General features: G+C 44.6%; 1 protein-coding gene across 7 annotated transcripts in view; it reads right to left on the bottom strand.

The window, feature by feature from the left end:
• Positions 1–18385, bottom strand: part of CHMP7 (charged multivesicular body protein 7) — a 37168-nt gene that overhangs the window by 5212 nt on the left and 13571 nt on the right. For 4 of the 7 annotated variants that reach the window (XM_063726314.1, XM_063726313.1, XM_063726315.1 and 1 more), the window contains exons 4-7: positions 9605–10341; positions 7233–7404; positions 1181–1366; positions 6–139 (exon numbers count right to left, since the gene is read on the bottom strand). In XM_063726314.1, coding sequence (XP_063582384.1) covers positions 6–139; positions 1181–1366; positions 7233–7404; positions 9605–9903 — 791 coding nt within the window. In that variant the 5' untranslated portion in view covers positions 9904–10341. 7 annotated transcript variants of the gene reach the window in all.

The raw sequence follows: 18385 nt of genomic DNA, 5'->3' as shown, positions 1-18385 counted from the left end.
GTTACCTCTCTGCTTCCTGGGATAAGGACTCCACTTTGCGTGAGAGAAGCTGTTCACTCTGCATCAGCTGGTACACCCCAACATCTACGTCATTGACTGGAGAGACCTTGGCATGTGGCCCTCGGGCAAACTTCACAATCTGAGGGACAGGGAGAATTTACTACTGCTGCTAGCACAAAGGCTGAGAAATTCCCAAGCAGGAGTGCTGGTGGTGGGCATATGAGAACAGCAGGCCCCCCTTATCCATGGGGGATACATTCCTGTGAATGGAACCCCCTGTGGATGCCTGAACCCTCAGAGAATACCGAACCCTATACATATAGCTATGTAAACATTTTTCCTTCTTCACAATTTTTCCTATAGAAGATTCATTCTTACTGTGGATCCTAGCAACCTCAGCAAATGATATTTTGTCTTCCTTATTTAGTCCAGAACTTTTACCTTTTCACTTAAAGGAAGCACTTGACAGCTTCTCTTTGGTAAATCTGGACTGCCAGCACCACTGCTCGTGTGCTTTGGGGCCATTATTAAGTACAATAGGCCAGGCACGGTGGTTTACACCTGTAATCCTAGCACTTTGGGAGGCCGAGGAAGGCAGATCACTTGAGGTCAGGAGTTCAAGACAGCCTGGCCAACTGGTGAAACCCCTTCTCTACTAAAAATACAAAAATTAGCCAGGCGCCGTGGCGCATGCCTGTAATTCCAGCTACTCGGGAGGCTGAGGCAGAAGAATCGCCTGAACCCGGGAGGCGGAGGCTGCAGTGAGCCGAGATTGCGCCATTGCTGGGCGACAGAGCAAGACTCCATCTCAAAAAAAAAAAAAAAAAAGTACAATAAGGGTGGCTTGAACACAACCACTGCAATGCCGTGACAGTCGATCTCATCACTGAGACGACTCCTTCTAAGTGACTCAGGCGGGGAGATGCTGGACAAAGCAGCATACAGGCGGGATACTACGGCATACAGGCGGGATACTGCGAGGTCCCATCACACTACTCAGAACAGTGCACAACTGAAATCTATGGAACTGTTAATGTTTGGAATTTTCCACTTATTATTTTTGGACCATGGTTGACGGCAGGTTACTGAAACTCTAGAGAGCAAAATCTGAGGTAAGGGGTCACTACTGTACGTACTTAATCACTGCTGAGTCAGTGAATGAACAGATGAGCCTCCATACCTTCTCCCCGTTCTGCTCGAGGACTGTGACCCTCTTCTCCTTCTGCAGCTGCAGCAACACCAAGTAGAAGGTCCTCTCATCTGGGCAGGAGTTAGCACAGAGGGTGCTGAGCTCTGACAGGGCCACCACGGGGTGCGAGGAGAGGGGCGAGCTCTGATACAGACGATACACCTCCTCAGCCTTTTCCTGTGGGAAAGGCAACATTGGCTGACAAGCCCTGGCCACTGCCACGGGATGCAGGGACCCTGACCCTGAGCTTCAAAACCATGATCACACAAGGCAAGCACCCGGGAGTCCCAACTCCATCCTCCCCAGAGTAGCGGCTTTTCAAAAAGGAGGAAGGATCTGTGTTTTTAAGCCTTGGAGGAAAGTTTGGTGACTCTATATGAAATGAGGCACATGAGATGCTGGGAGCCAGCTCTGCGCTGCACGCCCATCGTGGATTTTACACTCCTGCCTCTCCCTGGCCTGTGGTTTCCCAAGGGAAGACTGAGGAGGTGAGGTGAGGTAGAACAGCTGTCAACGAGAGCTGAGGCCTGATTTCCAGCCTAGCCTGGGTGACCTTGGGCCAGTCACAGCCTCACTAGTCCTCAGTATCACTCTCTGAAGAGGGTGGATGAAATGATATCTAATTCCCTTCCAATTGTAGTCTCTCCATTTTCCTGCCAATTGGCTATACTGCAAACACAAACATTACTGAGTCTGTAAAAAGTTTTAAGGGAAAAGGGCCAGGCGTGGCGGCTCATGCCTGTAATCCCAGCACTTCGGGAGGCTGAGGCAGGCGGATCACCTGAGGTCAGGAGTTCGAGACCAGCCTGGCCAACGTCTTTACTACAAATACATAAAAAATTAGCTGGGTGTGATGACGGGCACCTGTAATCCCAGCTACTTGGGAGGTTGAGGCAGGAGAATCGCTTGAACCTGGGAGGCGGAGGTTGCAGTAAGCCGAGATCGCGCCACTGCACTCCAGCCTGGGCGACAAGAGCAAAACTCTGTCTCAAAACAAAACAAAACAAAAAACAAAGAAAAGTACATGATAAACAGATGGGATAAGATTAGTGACAAGACTAAGAAATATAAGTTCCAAGAAATAATGTCACCATTTTGCTCATACATGGAAATTACTACCAGAAACAAGAAAGACTGAGGTGTGTATGGAATGCTATGAAAATACAGGGAAGGACTGCCTGGGGATTCAAGATTTCTTGAAAAAAAAAAGTTGAGCAGAATTCTGAAGAGTGAGCAAGTTCCTAGGTGAAGAGGTGAAAGGGGTATCTCAGGAAGAGAGATGAACATGAGCATAGAAGCATCGGTCAATGCGGCGTGTGTACAAATGTAGAGGGGAAAGGAGAGAGAGGAGAAGCACTCCTATATTATAGAAAGTGTAGTATCTTATGATGATCCTTTATTCTGTAGATGGTGGGTGGTCACTGAAGGAAACTGACATGGCTAAATTAACAGAAAGCTAACTGCCAATTGGGAGAGGATGGATTGTAGAATTAAGATTAGAGGCAAGGAGACCATTTACACAAGAGATTATGTGGGGCTGAACAACAGACTATTTGAATAATAAACACAGAAAGAGGAGTGGTGGAGACAAACAAAATTCAGAAGATAACACTGGTAACTGGATATAGGGTTGGAGGAGAAAGTCTAGTGGAAAGTCACTATGGATTGAGTGACTGGTGGATGTGATGCTATTAATAAGAAAAAATTAAGGAGGAAAAGCCTAGTTTAAACGAAAGACAAAATGTCCCATCTTGGATATGATGTTTTAAGATGTCTGAGAGAGGCCAGGCACAGTGGCTCACGCCTCTATCCCAGCACTTTGGGAGGCCGAGGTGGGTGGATCACCTGAGGTCAGGAGTTTGAGACCAGCCTGGCCAACAGGGTGAAACCCCATCTCCACTAAAAAAAGTACAAAAAATTAGCTGGTTGTGGTGGCAGCGCCTGTGATCCCAGCTACTTGAGAGGCTGAGGCAGGAGAATCGCTTGAACCCGGGAGGCAGAGGTTGCAGTGAGCCGAGATTGCGCCACTGCACTCCAGCCTGGGCAACAGAGCGAGACTCCATCTATAAATAAATAAATAAATAAATAAATAAATAAGATGTCTGAGCGATATCCAAGAATATGTATACAACATATAAGTGGATATACAAATCTGAAACCCAAAGGAGACGGCAGGACAGCGATACAATGTTGAAAGTCCTCAGCATAACCACAGCAAAGATCCCAAGGACATTCAGGGAGGAAAGTAATAAGCTGAAGGAAGACCACTGTTTAGGAAGTGAAGGAACCCACATTAGAGAGACAGAAGGACTGCTTTGGGGGAACCAAGGAGAACTTGCAGTGTCATGTAAACAAATTCAAGGAAATTGGGCATTTTAAGAAGCGACTCATAAACAGTGTCAAAGGGTGGAAAAGAGCCTAATAAGACACAGACATCGAGTTTTCACTGATTTGACTGCCCTACCAGATATGCAACTACTGCAGCAACTGCACAGTAACCACACACAAATAAATTAATGTTATACGACATCAACAAAAGACACTGAGACAACTGGCTATCCATTTGGAAGAAAACAGAGCTTTTCCCCACCACATATACAAAAATAAGTATTGAAATAAGGAAATGTAAACGGAAAAAATTAAAGTACAAAGTAATAAAAGAATATCCACTTAAGCTTGAGTGAGAAGATGCCTTCCTAAACAAGACCTGAAATTCAATAGCCATACAGAAAAGTCTGAGAGATCTGACTACAGAAATATGAAACCTTCTATATGGTAAAAGACATCATAAATAAAAATTAAGCAAGCAACAGACTGGGAAACAATATTTACATCCTTAATACTAAATACATTATATATCTCTATCTATAATACATAAAGAATACAGATTAAAATAAAAGATAACACAATACGGCCAGGCGCGGTGGCTCACGCCTGTAATCCCAACACTCTGGGAGGCCAAGGCGGGCAGATCACGAGGTCAGGAGATCGAGAGCATCCTGGCTAACGTGGTGAAACCCCATCTCTACTAAAAATACAAAAAATTAGCCGGGCGTGGTGGCAGGCACCTGTAGTCCCAGCTGCTCCGGAGGCTGAAGCAGGAGAATGGCGTGAACCCAAGAGGCAGAGCTTGCAGTGAGCAGAGATCGCACCACTGCACTCCAGCCTGGGCGACAGACTCCATCTCAAAAAAAAAAAAAAAAAAAAAGATAACACAATACAAAACAGGAAAGGATATAAACAGACAATTCACAGAAGGGGATATGTAAATGGCTAGTACATAGGTGAAAAAAATGCTCAATTCACAAACAGGACGTATCATTTTTTTTTCCCAGTAAGTTGGCAAGATTTAAAAGACTGATGTCATCCAGTGCTGACAAGGATGTGGGGAGACTGGACTCCCTAATGAAAATGCAACTTATTACAAACTTTTGAAAAGTAGTTTGGCAATTTTTGTTAAAATTGAAAAGGCACATATGCATTTCCAAAAATCAAATCCATAAAAATAAAGGGAGAAGTACATAGATCTCTGCACAAGTCGCATTTTTTTGTAATGGAAAAATGGAGAGAGAAATTGGAATGACTGAAATGTCCATCTGCGGAGCACCTGTTGCATAAATTGTGACATATCGATAGATTATCATGCAGGCATCAAAAAGAATCAAGTAAATCCATACTGTGTGGGGCCTGGAAAGAGGCGCCTGATATAATGCAGTGGAAAGAAAACAAAGCAGGGTGCACACCAATTCCATTTCTAGAAAAAAATGGAGTGATGTGTACACATGTGTCTGTGCGTGTGTATTCACTCACTCAACAGGTATTTATTGACTGTCTACCAGGTATCAGGCACTGCTCCCAGGGTCCCAGGGCCCATGGCACTGTTCCCTTCTAGTAGGAAAGACAGACAAGAAACAAGTAAGATTTTCAGGAAGAACTAGAGTTGACAAAGCCATTAAGGAAACATAAGTATGTAAACATACACACTCATGCACTCTCACACAAATGGGAAGAGAGTACCCAAAGAGAGAAAAGTTGGATGAACAGAAAGAAAACTTTCATTTCTTTGTATTTTTTTTTAAATAACAAAATAATGGACAATTTTTGCTTTTTTGTATTTTTCAGTACCATCCAAAAGTAAAAAGTTACTGGCTGTTTCTCTGTCTGGGCTTGGGAAAAAAAATTTACCTCAAGAGCAAGCTTTCTTTGTTTGCCAGTACAAACCTCATCTGTGGGGACCCATGGGTCTACCTCTCCTCTGCCCCAGGCTGGGGGACAACGTGAGATGAGAGAAAGACCACAGAGAGGACCTGAGCTTGGCCCAGAACCACCCAAACCATCCTGCAGTCTTTGCGGGGACCTTGACTGAGCCCTGGAGACCAGGCCACTGGGCAGAGGAATAACTGCGTGGGTGAGGGGAAGGGGTGCAGATGGAGCAGAGGGGCTGCCCTGAAGAAAATGTGGGCTGCTTAGTCAACAATCCTGGGGGACAGGGACAGATTGCCAGATTTTGGAGATCTCTTCCTCAATCTGAGGCAGAGTGGGCTGGAGTCTCTCAAGGTCAGGAGAAATGAGTGCTTCTCTTGGGGTGAAGGGTGGGGATTCCAGGCTGGCTCCAGCTGTGTGAAGCCTCTAGGGCTATGTAAGGGCCCTGAGGTCAGGCTTGGTCTGTGAATTTCAAAAATAACTACTCTCTGCAACGTCCTTTGGTCACCAGGTGCTCAGTCAAAACACACACACACACACACACACGCGCACGCACGCCCCTATCACCTCATCCACACACACACACACACACACACACGCGCGCCCCTATCACCTCATCCACAGCAGTCTGGGTGGAGGGTGTGGTTGAAGCAGGTCTGCACCGGATGACAGAGTGAATGGGAGGTAGGAAGTGGTGACACAAAGGTCGGTTGAGAAGGAAACAGCAGTCACTAGGCAGGGCCCAGGTACCACAAAAGAGACAATCGGTGTTCGGAAAAGCATTGAGTGGGTTGGGGTTTACAGGCTGAGAGTGAGACGGAACATACCAGGCAAGAGGCCAGCCGATGGGACAAAGGGACAAGAGGGGCAGGGCAGACGCAGAGCAGACGAGAGGCAGAGGAAGGACACTACACTCTGAGCACAGGAGGAGGTGGGCTCTGAGGAGGTCAGGCTTGGGGTAAGAGGACAGAAAACTGTAGGCCGACTCAGGAATCCTGAGTCTACCTTCTCAGTGAAGTGCCTGCAGAGAGCAAAGAGGACACAGGATGGAATGAGCGTGTGAGGGGACAGAGAGAAAGAAAAATAAGGCTGTGGTGTGGCTCCGAGGGCCTCCCACAGCTGGGGACCATGAAGGGGAACACAGTCTGATGACAGGTGATTTTCTCCAGCAGGGGTGGTAAACCCCATGTGGCTGATTGAGGGCTACGGATTTGCTGGGGGTCTCCTGGTGTGGACCAAAGGAGATGCAAAGGAGCTGAGGGTGTTGCTGAGGAAGGGAGTGGAGCAATGAGCCATGCGATCAAGGCTGTGGGAAGGGCAGGCCGGGAGGAGGCTGACTGACCAGGAGGCTAGGACGGGACCATGTCCCAGTGGCCTCTTCGAGGGAGAAGAGCATGTGCAGCAGAAGGCAGGCCATCAGAAAGCTGGAAGGGGAAAGGGCACGGTCACAAAGTAGGAAAGTGGAGCTGAGTGGGCCAGTTTAGAGGTGGCAACGCTGAAAGCCACAAGGTCCTCAGGAACCCTGAGAAACTCTTGTCAGTAAACTACAGAAGGCAAAGCATTTCCTAAACTGCTGCTCAACATTAATCCCTACAGATACTAGAAAATAATCCACTGTTACTGAAAATTCCCAGACAAAGGCTAACCCTTGAAATGTACAAGTCCCACTAATGAATATATATACAAAGCACAAGTACAAGGGAGGGCAGGTAAACTCAGTTATCAACTCAGTCATCATGTAAAAAAAGAGACAATCTTTTTTCAAGAACGCACACAAGGGACATTGAGGATGCTGTGATCACACCAGGTGACACCCAGACACCCCCTTCTGAGTACCCACCTTCAACAGCTCCACAGCGACAAGGACCTCCTCAGCTGGAACCTTATTATCTCCCAGCATGTTAGAAAGAGTCCACTTGAGAGGCTTCAGCAGGAAGACCCCGACTCCCCAGGAGATCCAGCTGCTGTCTACACTGGCCATGAAGTCTGACTCCCGCTGCAGCTCCCCGCGACTGCAGGGAAGAAAAAGAAGGGCGTGTAGTCGCACTTAATGCAATGTCCCATTCCAGTCTCCAGCTCCCCCTTTACCCCAAAAGAGGAATTTTATCATCATCATGATGACCATTTGTTAAGCACCTATGCTGTGCCAACGACACGCAGCATTGTTTATACTCCAGCTCTAAGCATCACAACACCTCTGCGTGGGAGGTGGTCTTATGAGCATTTTAACGAATGAGAAAACCGAGGGACTCAGAAGGTAAGCAGAGAGGCCAAATCTACACCATGATAGGTCTGGAACCAAAAGGCAAGTGCTCCACTAAGACAACAGAAACACAGGCGGCTTCTGGGCCTTCGGTGAGATCTCCTTTTACAATTGGTGCTCAAAACAGTAAAATGTCGAGTGCAAGACATAAGGAAGAAAACAAAGATGTACAGAGAAGGACTTCTTGCTCTTCCAAGGCAAGAGTGAGGATACGATGTAACTATTTCGTGGTGCTGGTAACAGTAACGGCAGCTCAATTTATTAAATGCTTGCCGCGGGCCAGTCACTATGCTGAAGGCTGTATAAGGAATATCTCTTCAAATCCTCACAATAAACCTAGGTACAATTATCAACACCATTTTAGAATTCGTCAAACTGATTGCTAAAGACAGTATAAAATTTGGACAGGGCCACATAATTTAGCAAATGGCAGAGCCAGGATTCAGGCCTAGGCCAGCTGGCCCTCAAGCAAAAGCTGTTAACCATTAGGTTGGTGCAAAAGTAATTGTGATTTTTGACATTACTTTTAATACTAATACTATGCGACGTTGCCTCTGTGGAGAAGTATCACCCTCAGAAATTCTTCAGGACCCAGGCAAGCACCAGGAAGCTTCAGTGGAGCACCAGCAGTCAGGAGAAGAGACTTTAATACCATAGAGGTATTAAAGTGTCTGGATTGGAAGTGGAAGATGATCACCCTTCTACAGTAAGGAGGCCCATTCTGGTCTCATCCCTCACTGACTTCTTCAGCTGTTTCTCCTGTTCCCTGCTTCAGGCATGAACGAAAATGGTTTCCACTGTATGCAATCTCAGAAAGCCTTGTTGGCCAGGTGCAGTGGCTCAACGCCTGTAATCCTAACACTTTGGGAGGCTGAGGTGGGAGGATCGCTTGAGTCCAGGAGTTCGAGACCATCCTGGGCAATATCAATGTCCAGTCCAATGGGAAGGTACTGGGAACAAAAGTGGAGAAGGGAGATCTCTTAATCAGAAAGAGCAGCAAACTGAAAAAAAAAAAAAACAAAAACCAACCAAACAAAAAACATCAGAGTTGACTTTCTCCTTCCTTCACTGAGAGAGGTATCACGCTAGGCTGGTCTCAGAATGATAAGTACACTGAAGTGCAAATGACTTATCCAAAGACCAGGCATCCAGTCCCGGTATCACCTTTAACTAGCTGTGTAACTCTGAGTAAGTCACTTGATCTCTCTGAAACTCAGTTTCCTCTTCTGTCTGCTGAGGATAATTCTATCACCTCACCACGAGACCGCTGAGTGGGTCAAATGGTGCATGCAAAGTATCTCCATGCTGGGAAGTACTGTACATGTATTAGTTATCAATGTCACCCTCAGATACCGCCAAAACACTGCACCTGTCGCACAAGTATCTCCTACAGACCTTTTAAGGGCACCCAGATACTCAGCAAAGCCCTCATTCTCCTTCACGTCCTCTCTGCTCCAAAAAGCCTGTGCCAAGGACAAGCCAGACGAATGAGCTGTGCCAGGGGTTGTTGGCAAGATGCCTACAGGCCTCTTCCCCACGAATGCCCGCTTTTTAGCTCTGACCTTCCCTAGGCTAAGGAATCCTATCTCTTAGACCTTCTGCTCCACGGCCATTCAAATTTGGAGGCCTTTAGGAAACAACAACATAACGGGGTCCCAGTCCAGGCAAATCACTGTCACCTCTGTTAGGCTGGCTTCTCTGGAACTCATCTAATCGGACTGTCCCCGCCCCCCAATCTTTCTCCAGGTCCCCTCTTCCTCTCCCTCCAAGCCTCTCTAGCCCAGCCTCCTTATTTTCCTTCTTCGCCTTCTGAACACACAGTGGATGCCTTCTCTGGGCCAGACACTGGCCTGGGCGCAGTGCGCTGTGCAAAGAACAGGACCAGGGCCCGGCCCTCGGAGAGCTGCCCCCGCCCGCCCTCGCGGCCCTGGCCCCAGCCCGCCCCTCACCGCAGTAGGTCCTGCAGCACCGTGGCCAGCCCCAGCGGGACGCTCCCCTTGCGCTGAAAGGCCTCCTGCAAGTCCCGCAGACGCAGGCGCACCACCCCCTGGCGGCGGCTGTGGCTCAGGACCAACGGTGCCCAGAAGCCCATCTTGCTGTCCCAGTCGGTGCTGTTCACCTCGCGACTCCTCTTGAAAGCGGAGAACAGGAAGGACATGCGCTCCTCGTCCTCCTCCCACTCTGGGGGCAGTAGGCCCGCCGGGTCTCCCCCGGCCGGGGCCTCGGCCTCCCGCTCCGGGGACCACATCGGAACCCCAGCCCCGGCAAGGCTCCGAACACAAGCCTGGCCCTGGTCCGCTTCCGCCCTAGTTCCCTCCCGGCTTCCGTTACTTGACCACCTCCTTCTCGTTCACACGTTACCGCCGCCCTGAGCGTGAAATAAGTTCCGTAAGTCTTCAAGGCGCATGCGTTGCGCTGCGCTCGGTAAGCCGGGAGGCAGGATGATGAAGTTCTTTTCAGAGAGACACCGAGCGCTTGCGCCGACCCCTCCTCCCATGGTCTTTGTGCGGAAAGAAAGGCTTGCGCCTGCGCGGCAGGTAGCTGCACCTTAAGCCCCCTTCAAGATCCTGTAGTTCGGCAAAGCGTTCTACAGCGGCTTCTGACCTGTGGCTTCAGAAAATGGAACTGGGGAATAGCTGCAGAGGGGCGCCAGTGGTGCCCGGACCACCCGGATGGATCCGTGAATCTGTATAGAGGGTAATTTATATCAATGAATGCGCAAACCAGAAAAGAAGAAAGATCTAAAATAACCTAAGATTCCATTTTGGGAATCTATAAAAAGAACAAATTAAGTTCAAATTAAACAGAAGAGAAAAAATAATAAAAAGAGCAGAAATCAATGAAATTGAAAACAAACTCAAAAGATTATCAACAAAACCTAAAGCTGATATTTTGAAAAGGTCAATGAAATTGATTAACCTCTAGCCTGGCTAACAAAGAGAAAAAACAAATAGTCAATATCAGAAATGAAATAAGGGACATTACTGCAGATCCCATGGGCATGAAAATTATAATAAAGGAATACTATGAATAACTGTATGTCCACAGATTTGATAACCTAGACGAAATGGACACATTTATTGAAAGCACACTCTGCCAAAACGTACAAGAGGAAACAGACCACTTGAATATGTTTATATCTAATTAATTGAATCAATAATTAACAACATCCAAACAGAAAGCATTAGGCCCAGATGGTTTCATTTGATAAGTTCTACCAAATATTTAAGAAAAAAGTTGTACCAGTTCTGTGCCATCTCTTTTATAAGATAGAAACAAAAGGAATACTTCCCAACTGATCCTATGAGGCAAGGATTACCCTAACGCCAGAACCACACAAAGACATTACAAGAAAGAAAAAACACAAAACAATATATCTTGTGAATATAGATGCAAAAATCATCAATAGAATGTTAGCAAATTGAAACCCACAATGTATCAAAAGAATTGTACACCAGGATAAAGTGGAATTTATTACAGCTAGGCAAGGCTAGTTCAATGTTCAAAAATCAATTAATATAATCCACCAATAGACTAAAGACAAATCATATGATCATATCGCTCGATGCAGAAAAAGCATTTGACAAAATCCAACACCAGCTCATGATAAAAAGTCTCAGCACTCTAGGAATAGAGGGACACATCCTCCACTTGATAAAGAACAAACAGGAGCCTTAACAGCCAACATAAGAATTAATGGTGAAAACCTAGATCGTTTTCCACTGGAATCAGGAATAACACAAGAATGTCTGCTCACACCATTCCTAGTCAACACTGTACGGGAAATCCTAGCTAATACAGTTAGTCAAGAAAAGGAAATAAAAGTTGTACAGACTGAAGAGGAAGAAATAAAATGGTCTGTCTTTATAGAAGACATAATTATCCATGTAGAAAATTATGAAAGAATTGCCAAATCGATGTCCTGGAACTAAGAAGCAATGAGAACAAGATTGCAGATACAAAGTTAATATATAAAAGTCAATTCCTTTCCTATATACCTGTAATGATCAAGTGGAATAGGAAATTAAAAATACAATACCATTTACATTAGCACCCCCCTATAAAATACTTAGGTATAAATCTAACAAGGTATGTACAAATTCTACATAAGGAAAACTACAAAATTCTGACGAAAGAAATCCATGAAGGACTAAATAAATACAAAGGCATTTTATATTCATAGACAGGAAAACTCAATATTATCAAGATATCAACTCTTCCCAAATTGATCTGTAGATCCAATGAAATCCCAGTGAAAATCATGGCTAGTTATTTTGTGGATATCAACAAACTAATTCTAAAGTTTATGTGGAAAGGCAAAAGACCCAGAAGAGCCAACACAATATTGAAGAAATAAGTCAGAGGACGGATATAACCCAACTTCAAGAATTACTATAAATCAACAGTAATCAAGATAGTGTGGTATTGGTTAAAGAATAAACAAACAGATAAATGGAACAGAATAGGAATCCCAGGAAAAGGCACATGTAAATATAGTCAACTGACCTTTCAAAAAAAGAAAGGCAATACAATGGTTCAAAGAGTCTTTTCAACAATGAGCACTGGAAAAACTGTACACCTACATGCAAAAACAAAAACAAATCCAGGTACAGGCCAGGCGTGGTGGCTCACGCTTGTGATCCCAGCACTTTGGGAGGCTGAGGTGGGTGGATCACAAGGTCAGGAGTTCGAGACCAGCTTGGCCAACACAGTGAAACCCAATCTCTACTAAAAATACAAAAATTTGCTGGGCATGGTGGCGTGGGCCTGTAATCCCAGCTACTCAGGAGGCTGAGGCAGGAGAATTGCTTTAACTCAGGAGGCAGAGGTTGCAGTGAGCCGAGATCGTGCCATTGCACTCCAGCCTGGGTGACAGAGCTAGACTCCGTCTCAAAAAAAAAAAAAAAAAAATCCAGGTACAGATCTTACACCATTCACAAAAGTCAACTCAAATGGATCATGGACTTAAATGTAAAAACACAAAACAATAAAACTCCTAGAAGACAAAACATCTAGATGACCTTGGGCATCATGATTACTTTTTAGATACAACACAAAAAGCATAATCCATGAAAGAAATAATTGATAAATTAGACGTAATTATTATTATTATTATTTGCTTTGTGAAAGACACTGTGAAGAGAATGTGAAGATAAGCCACAGACTGGTAGAAACTATTTGCAAAAGACATCTCTGATAAAGGACTGTTATCCAAAACACACAAAGAACTCTTGAGACTCAAAAAAAAGAAAAAGAATAACCCAATTAAAACATGGATAAAAGAAGTGAGCAGACATCTCACCAAAGAAGATATACCAACGACAAATAAGTATATGATAATATGCCCAACATCATATGTCATTGGGGAACAGCAAATTAGACAAGAATAGGATACTACTACACACCTATTAGAATGGTGAAAATCCAAAATACTGACCACACCAAATGCTGGTGAGGATGCAGAGCAACAGGAACTCTCATTCATTGCTGGTGGAAATGCAAACTGATACAGCTACTGTAAGGTTGGCCGAGAGAAAGATCGAGTATACTCAAAGTCAGGCAAGCAAGTTCATTGACCTGCCAGCCTGCTGCATAACAGTCAGAGGAGGCAGCACAGGGTGTTTAAGGTGAGGGACTTATATAGGGCTTTGAGGGCCTATGGGCTTTCTGAGGTTAGTCTACATCCTGTAGTTGTTTGTCACTTCTTGCCCCACCTGGCTTAGAGTACCAGGATGTGGTTTGGCCTGGGGGTGGATACAGCTGTACCTAAGTTCTGGGAGCTTGGAGTGGGGGCGACATCTCGGAAGAAATAAGCTGCAGGGCATTTAGGGGAGGGGGCTTGCTGCGTTCTTCTGAGGACAGGTTGTCTCTAACAGCTACTTTGGAAGACAGTTTGGTCGTTTTTCACAAAATTAAACATTCCCTTCCCATGCAGGTTTACTTATAGTTTAACTTTGAAACAATGTGTAACAGTCCTTTCCCAAAAGAAACCTCCTTACTGCCTGTGGACTAGACTGCCTAGACTGCCGCAAGATTAGAAGTTATGGTAATTTTACTAAATAATTCAAGATGTAGCTATTTTCATTAAACCAATATCAATGTCTTATTGATTAATGATTACACGAGCAGAGGTCATTCTGTCTTGGGTTGGGTTTATACCCTGTGCCAAATTTTGACACCTTATAGTATTTGGCAGGGTTAAGTATGAAATTGCTTGATTAATAAATGCAAATAAAAATGTATGCTGGCAATTCCTAAGACATTTCTAATATTACTTTACCAATAATTTTAAAGATAGCTTATTTATTAAAGATTTTACTTAAGTCACATAACTTGAAAAAGCATTTGACTAGTCTTTCCTTTTTCTAATAAAGTATTTGACGTAAATGCTTTTATTTTTCAAGAAAATTAATTAGAGCTCTTTGATATATTTTCAGGAGTGCAACATTGTATACACAACACATAAATACATAGATGTATTAGGTATGCTGATCGAAGAAGTACATCTTACAGATTCATAAAAACCTTTTTTCTTCATCTTAGACTTTCAGATTCTTGATAACCTGTTTCACAATGCTAGGCAGTAGTCAGCTAAATAGTCTTAAATTTGCATATTAAAGGAAACAACTCAGGTGAAAGTCAGATAGCAAAATTTACATTATAAGCTCTGAAGAGAAATTCTGGTGAGCTAGAGGGAAATTAAAACAGATTTAATTGCCAATTGAACATAAAATTATAGAAATTTATCACTGGATTGTATAAGGAGACCAATGTTACTTAGATAGGTCTTTTTTAACTGGATCTCTGACCTCTGGGCGGAGCCCACACTGAATCCTGGGTCTCCAAAAAGGCAGAATTATTATGAGGCTAGACTACATGATGCTTTTACAGTGCACTTAAAACATTTTTTTAAACAAAGCATTTCTAAGTGTCTAAACTATACTCTTTCTTAAAAACCCAAGAGTAGCCTCTGTTGCAATAACTATTTTAGTAAAAAAAAAAAAAAAAATCAGGTGAAAACAGAATTGAGTCAATTGAGAAGAAAAAAAGCTTTTGCTCAAAAAAAGACAAGGTCCTAGCAGAGAAAAACAAAAACAAAACCATGAAGGCCTTTTAAATACAAACACGCACCTATGCACACATACACATACACATACATTTTAAATATTAGCTTTTAATTAAGTTGACTTTTAACTACTGAGTGTCTTTAAAAATAAAAAATCTTGGGCTGGGTGCAGTGGCTCACGCCTGTAATCCCAGGACTTTGGGAGGCCGAGGCGGGAGGATCATGAGGTCAGGAGATGGAGACCATCCTGGCTAACATGGTGAAACTCCGTCTCCACTAAAAATACAAAAATTAGCCGAGTGTGGTGGCACGCGCCTGTAGTCCCACCTACTCAGGAGGCTGAGGCAGGAGAATCGCTTGAACCCGGGAGGCAGAGGTTTCAGTGAGCCGAGATCGCGCCACTGCACTCCAGCCTGGTGACACAGCAAGACTCCGTCTCAAAAAAAAAAAAAATTCAAAATTTTATTATTATAGTTCAGCTAGGACAAATTGCTGCTATTTCAGAAGTACCAAGTATTGGTCCCGCGCAGTGGCTCACGCCTGTAATCCCAGCACTTTGGGAGGCCGATGCTGGCGGATCACCTGAGCTCAGGAGTTCGAGACCAGCTTGACCAACATGGAGAAATCCCATCTCTACTAAGAAATACAAAAGGCGCATGCCTATAATCCCAGCTACTCGGGAGGCTGAGGCAGGAGAATTGCTTGAACCCGGGAGGCAGAGGTTACGGTGAGCTGAGACCACGCCATTGGACTACAGCCTGGGCAACAAGAACGAAACTCTGTCTCAAAAAAAAAAAAAAAGCAGAAGTACCAACTATCAAACCAGAAAGGACTTGATTTAGGAACCAAACTTAGGCTGTCATGAAGAGGGGAGAAAAAAAAAGGCAGAACCTTAGCTATTGAACTGCACAGTAGGGGGACAGCCATTGCTTTCAGTTTGGCCTGGCTAGCAAAAAGGAGGCTTTGTTATGTAAATAAAACCCCTTAAGTAATCAAAATAAAACATTTTCCTTGCCAGCCAGGCACGGTGGCTCAAGCCTGTAACCCCAGCACTTGGGAGGCCGAGACGGGCAGATCACCAGGTCAGCAGATCCAGACCATCCTGGCTAACACGGTGAAACCCCATCTCTACCAAAAAATACAAAAAAATTAGCCAGACATAGTGGCGGGCGCCTTAGTCCCAGCTACTCGGGAAGCTGAGGCAGGAGAATGGCGTGAACCCGGGAGGCAGAGCTTTCAGTGAGCCGAGATCGCGCCACTGCACTCCAGCTTGGGCGACAGAGGGAGACTCCGTCTCAAAAAAATATATATATATAGTTTTTATTTATTTTTTTTCTTTTGTTGGCCGTTTTTCTCCCCTCAGTATACCACCTTTTTTTGTGTATGGGAATTTAGCCACTTTAGAGGCCTTGTTCCCCATAATTTGGAACTTTCCTTCGGATTTGATTGAGTTGGATAGAGTTGGTCAAACCCAATGGGAGAAAGACCGAAACAACAAAAACAGAAACAAACATCAACAACGACAAAAAAGTTAAGCAAAACAAACAATCTCACAACTTACATAATTCCTGAGCACTCTAATGGTAAGGAGAAATAAAGACCAGCTGGTTATTAATCTTAACTTTAGCCAAGATAAACCCCAATTCAGTTGCTTATCTAGGAATGGATCTCAGGCTGTAGACCACTCTCTACCATCCTAGAAGCAGAAAAACAAGCAAAACAACAACAACAAACTCACCTTCCCTGTTGGAAGTGAGCTCAAACTCCATAAAGGCGTTACCTATCTTCCATCATCATGGAAGCAGGAAAACTTGCCTTTCTTGTTGGAAGCAAGTAAAACTCCAAAAAAAAAGAGGAGTTGTACAGCAAAATAAACTTTAGATTTCAACCAAATTTGGGGAGATCAGTAATTCTCTTGGGGGGGCAGAGGGGTGACGGGCGGGTTGCTCTCAGACCTCAGCAAATTGTCCCATTGGTTTGAGCCATAAAGTAAGCTCATGCTGGTACCAAGCACCAATAGGTGCTTGTCAAATCTAGCTTGTCAGAGGCTAGATTTGTCAAAGGTGGGGAGCATTCCACTCAGAATCCCTTTATGGTTATTAAATACGGACCCAGAAAATCTGAGACAGGTCTCAGTTAATTTAGAAAGTTTATTTTGCTGGCCAGGGGCGGTGGCTCACGCCTGTAATCCCAGCACTTTGGGAGGCCAAGGTGGGCGGATCACCAGTTCAGGAGATCGAGACCATCCTGGCTAACACGGTGAAACCACATCTCTACTAAAAATACAAAAAATTAGCCGGGCATGGTGGCGGGTGCCTGTAGTCCCAGCTACTCGGGAGGCTGAGGCAGGAGAATGGCGTGAACCTGGAAGGTGGAGCTTGCAGTGAGTGGAGATCACACCACTGCACTCCAGGCTGGGCGACAGAGCAAGACTCCATCTCAAAAAAAAAAAAAAAGTTTATTTTGCCAAGGCTGAAGACGTGTGCCCATGACACAGACTCAGGAAGGCCTGAGGACGTGTGCCCAAGGAGGTCAGGGCACAGCTTGGTTTTACACATTTTAGGGAGACATGAGATATCAATCAATATATGTAAGAAGTACATTGGTTTGGTCTGGAAAGGTAGGACAACTTGAAGCAGAGGCAGGAAAACTGAAAGCGGAAAAGGGATGTATTAGTCAGGGTTATCTTAGAGGGACAGAACTAACAGGATATATATATAAAGAGGAGTCTCTTAAGTATTAAATTAGATGATCACAAGTCCCACAATAGGCTGTATACAGGCTGAGGAGCAAGGAGTGTGAGTCCAAGTCCCAAAACTGAAGAACTTGGAGTCAGACGTTCATGTTCAAGGGCAGGAAACAGCCAGCACAGGAGACAGATGTAGGCTGGGAGGCTAGGCCCATCTCTCTTGTTCATGTTTTTCTGCCTGCTTCATATTGGCTGGAAGCTGATTAGATTGTGCCCACCAGATTAAGGGTGGATCTGCCTTCCCCAGCCCACTGACTCAAATGTTAATCTCTTTTGGCAACACCCAGACACCCCCAGGAAGAATACTTTGTATCCCTCAATCCAATCAAGTGGACAGGCAGTATTAATCATCACAGGGGGCTTCCAGGTCACAGATAGGTGAGAGATAAGCGGTTGCATTATTCTGAGTTTCTGATTAGCCTTTCCAAAGGAGACAATCAGATGTGCATTTATCAATGTGAGCAGAGGGATAACTTTGAATAGAATGGGAGTCAGGTTTTGCCCTAAGCAGTTCCCAGCTTGAATTTTCACTTTAGCTTAGTGATTTTGGGGGCCCAAGATATTTTCCTTTCACAAAGGATACCCAAAAATGTGGAAGCGACTTCGGAAGTGGGTAACAGGCATAGGTTGAAACAGTTTGGAGGGCTCAGAAGAAGACAGGAAGATGTGGGAAAGTTTGGAACTTCCTAGAGACTTGTTGAATAACTTTGACCAAAATGCTGATAGTGATATATAGACAATGAAGTCCAGGCTAAGGTGGTCTCAGATGGAGACGAGAAACTTGATGAGAACTGGAGTAAAGGTCACTCTTGCTATGCAAAGAGACTGGCATCATTTTGCCCCTGCCCTAGAGATTTGTGGAACTTTGAACTTGAGAGTCATGATTTAGGGTATCTGGAGGAAGAAATTTTCTAA

This window comes from Pongo abelii, chromosome 7, assembly GCF_028885655.2.
Source record: "Pongo abelii isolate AG06213 chromosome 7, NHGRI_mPonAbe1-v2.0_pri, whole genome shotgun sequence".
Taxonomy (NCBI): domain Eukaryota; kingdom Metazoa; phylum Chordata; class Mammalia; order Primates; family Hominidae; genus Pongo; species Pongo abelii.
The sequence above is the reverse complement of the archived record's forward strand: the minus strand, read 5'-3'. Positions and strand labels throughout refer to the sequence as shown.